We start from the raw sequence: 3,910 nt of genomic DNA on the forward strand, positions 1-3,910 counted from the left end.
GGAAAATAGACACTGTAGCATTTTCGTTTGTATTTGATAAAAATTGTCTAATTATGGATTATTTAGGCTTAAAAGATTCGTCTCGTCAATTACGGGCAAACTGTGTAATTAGTTGTTCTTTTTACCTATATTTATTGCTCCATGCATGTGCCGCAAGATTCGATGTGACGGAGAATTTTGGAAAATTTTGGATTTTGGGTGGGATCTAAACACCCCCTTATGTTTAAAGTTAGAATTGTATTTTTTTTCTAATTGGAGGGAGTAGCTAAGCAGGGTCAGGTGTAGCCTCTAGGTCTTTTGAGTGCTCCCGCAACTAGACGGCGATTCTTTATAGCGGAGGTGATGCGAGGGAGGGAGAAAGGGGAGTGTAGGCTCCATTCAAGTGGAGGTAGTACGTAGATCTTGCGCTTTCTAGCTCTCCTTTCGCGTAGCCTAGACGACCACTGTGCTTGATCCTATCTGCTCAGCTCATCAGCTCCGCACCGCTCCGCTCTCCACGAGTAAGCGTGGCGTCGTCGTCGGGTCGGCGCTTCCCGTCGGACACCACGGCGATCGCGGGCTGGCTGCCGTCGCCCGCCGGCGCCGGCCGGGGGGACGACCTCTCGCTGGGTTTCAATGCCGGCGCCGTCTCGGCCTCGTCCGGCGCTGGTGCCTCGCTGGCGGCAGGGCTCTGGGGGGCCGCGGCGTCGCGCCACCAGGCCGCCGCCGCCGCCGCAGCGGCGCTCGGCTACGGGGCGGTAGGCGCCCCCGGTGACGTCGGCATGCTCGTGGTCGCGCCCGCGGGCTCGTTCCATCACCACCACCACCGGGCGGCCGCCGACGACCCCGTGCTCCCGCTCATCACCGCGGCGCAGCGCACCCTCGTCGACGCTGACGCCGCCGCCTCCGGTAACGGCAAGCCGGCCGTGTCGTCCGCTGGCGCCATCCAGTTCTGGCACCAGGAGTCGGCGGCCGCGGATGGGTCCCCCGGCAAGAAGGCCCTCGCCATGATGGACCACGGCCGCGGCGGGTCCGGGTCCGGCGCAGCGACGTGCCAGGACTGCGGCAACCAGGCGAAGAAGGGCTGCACGCACAGCCGCTGCCGCACCTGCTGCAACAGCCGTGGCTTCGAGTGTGACACCCATGTCAGGAGCACCTGGGTGCCCGCCGCGCGCCGCCGTGAGCGCCTGCAGCTCCCGGGTGGCGCCTCCCCTCCTCCCCCGACGCCCGCCGCGACCAAGAAACCCCGCCTCGCGTGCCCGACCCCCACGGCGACGACGACGACCAATTCTCGCGCCTCCACCTCCAACGCCACCACGCCTCGCAGCTTCGACACCTCCTCGAGCCACCAAGGTAACCGCATCGCACGCACGCATGTTGGCATTCCAATTCCATACGCACAATTGCACGGCGACACAATTGAAGAACGATCACTCAGCCATTGATGATTTCCTCGTCCTCCGCAGACGCGTCGTTCAAGGACAGCCTGCCGCGGCAGGTGCGCGGGCCGGCGGTGTTCCGGTGCGTGCGGGTGACGTCCGTGGACGACGGCGGCGCCGGCGGCAGCGGCGAGGTCGCGTACCAGGCGGCGGTGACCATCAACGGGCACCTGTTCAGAGGCCTCCTGTACGACCACGGCGCCGAAGCCGACGGCCGCGCCGCCGCCTCCGCCGCCGTGATGCCCACCGCGTCCGACCTCAACCTCAGCAGCGCTGCCGCGGCCGCAGCGGGCCCCAACCTGTACAGCGGCGCCAGCGCCCCGTTCATCCTCGGCGGCCTGGGCTACGGTAACACACCATGAACCGATCGGTCGATGATAAGCAACACACAGCAAGACCGAGCAAGGGTAGTGCCATCGTCTGTCGTTCGCTAGCTTCCTTTGTTTCAGCTCATCGTGACTGTAAGCAGTAGCATTATAGTAGTGCAGTAGCTCAGGCCTGGTTAGTTCCACCCCAATTTCTAAAAAGGTGCTATAGTATATGTCACATCGAATATTTACGGCCCGTGCATAGAGCAAAAGAAAAACTAATTGCACAGTTTGGTGGGAAATTGCGAGACGAATGTTTTGAGCCTAATTAGTCCATGTTTAAATACTATTTGTCAAATAAAAACGAACGTGCTATAGTAGTCCCAAAATTTAAATTCCCCTAACTAAACAAGGCCATGTCGTGCCAATGGAGTCCTTGTTACCATCAGGCGGAAAGTGCATCTTTGGAAAAACTGGAAGTGGGAGCTCAACACTCAGTCACAGCGCTGGGGCTGTTGGCCTTTGGAACAAGTGAAATTTCGAAGGATTTTCATGGAGCCTAGTATTCGACGTACTAATGCACAAATTTCACATAGCCTTTTACTGAAATTTGTGCTACTAGGAACGAGCCTAACTTTGATTCCGTAGGAACTAGGAACGGGCCAAAGAATTTCCCATGAACGGGGCTCTAGGAGCAGTTCTTTACTGACTAGTAGTACTAGTACCGGAGTGGTGATACTTGTCTCTTAATGACGGGATGGATAATTGGTGTTTGGTTTGCCAGCTGAAAAGTTTGACTCTTTGATCCCATGCTCACCAAATGCCGTGACTTCAGTTACTGTCGCTTGCGTGCTCTGGGCTCCATGCGCCGATATATTCTAAATTCTCATGTTACCTTGTTAAGTAAGCTACACTGCTTTGACAGTTTGTTTGACACTGCCTACGGTGGCAGTTCTATCTTGCGTGTTTCGTTTGCCTGCAATAGCATACGACTAGCATGCAATGGTTTTTGCCTGCCTGATTTAGGGCTTCTTAAATCCAGGGTGTAAAATTTTAAGGTGTTACATCACGTGTTAGGATGTCGCATGGGTATTCGGATACTAATAAAAAATAAATTATAGAAAATTCACGAATTTATTAAGCCTAATTAATCTATCGTTAGCACATGTGTTACTATAGCACTACATTGTTAAAATTATAGACTAATTAGGCTTAAAAGATTCGTCTCGTAAGTTACAAACTGGATAATTAATTATTTTTTAATTTATATTTAATATTTCATACATGTGTTCAAACATTCGATACAATAGATAGTAAACTTTAGGAGAGTAAACTTTAGAGGAGTAACTAAACACGGCGTTGTTACAGATGTGCTGTTAAGCATCTTATCTATGCATCGGAACTTGTACCTAAGACCTACTAAAAGGCCAATGTGCAACGCATGTGCTGATAAACATTTCTTAGCCTCAGTAGTAGTACACTGATACTCATCCCATTTGGGAATCACTATAGGGGCGAGTGGCAACAAAAAAGAGTACTACAGTACGTTTGATGATGAATACAGTAACACCATTGCATATGGAAATCCAGGTATAAAGCGTTAATTGGGCCATGTTTAGTTGGCCACCGGATTCGGCGCCGCCGGATTCCTGGCGTACTGTAGCTATTGTAGCGTTTTGTTTTTATTTGGTAATAATTGTCTAACTGTTGATTAATTAGGCTCAAAACGTTCGTCTTGTAAAGTACAATCAAACTGTGCAATTAGTTTTTTATTTTGTCAATATTTAGTACTCCATGCATGTACCACAAGTTTGATGTGACAGAGAATCTTCTTTTTGCATAGTGCCAAATTCAGGAATTGGGAGGAACTAAACATGGCCTTGTAAATAAAGATCGTTTTAACCTTCTCTGCTGTGTCTTAATTAGTATTTGTTTAGGATTTCAGGGGAACTTTGACTGAGTTGTTAAAATTTTTCATTTCGGTAATTTCTTCATCGATGAAAAGAGAGTGTGCTGGGCATACAATATAGTGGCCCCGTTCGGCTTAAAAAAAACGACATTATTCAGCTTGTTTTTTTAGTTGGAACAATTTTTTTCTTATACAACATTTAGCTGAAACAGTATTTTTTAATCAAATTCAGCCAGCCGAACGGCTCCGGTATCTGCACATTTTACACGAGAATA

At 50.7% G+C, this 3,910-nt stretch overlaps 1 protein-coding gene across 1 annotated transcript; it reads left to right on the top strand.

Moving 5' to 3' along the window:
* Positions 1 to 634: 634 nt before the first annotated feature.
* On the top strand, positions 635 to 2,714 carry LOC136518673 (protein LATERAL ROOT PRIMORDIUM 1-like). Its single transcript, XM_066512350.1, has 2 exons — positions 635 to 1,332; positions 1,446 to 2,714. Exons 1-2 carry the CDS (start codon positions 762 to 764, stop codon positions 1,778 to 1,780), a joined length of 906 nt encoding a protein of 301 aa, XP_066368447.1. The 5' UTR covers positions 635 to 761; the 3' UTR covers positions 1,781 to 2,714.
* Positions 2,715 to 3,910: the final 1,196 nt, after the last annotated feature.

This window comes from Miscanthus floridulus, chromosome 17 (assembly GCF_019320115.1).
Source record: "Miscanthus floridulus cultivar M001 chromosome 17, ASM1932011v1, whole genome shotgun sequence".
Taxonomy (NCBI): domain Eukaryota; kingdom Viridiplantae; phylum Streptophyta; class Magnoliopsida; order Poales; family Poaceae; genus Miscanthus; species Miscanthus floridulus.

Bases quoted from the DNA above. Each gene is read 5' to 3' on its own strand.
- LOC136518673 (XM_066512350.1), top strand. From the start codon at position 762: ATGCTCGTGGTCGCGCCCGCGGGCTCGTTCCATCACCACCACCACCGG. The intron at 1,333-1,445 runs GTAACCGCATCG...CGTCCTCCGCAG, and splicing joins CACCTCCTCGAGCCACCAAG to ACGCGTCGTTCAAGGACAGC.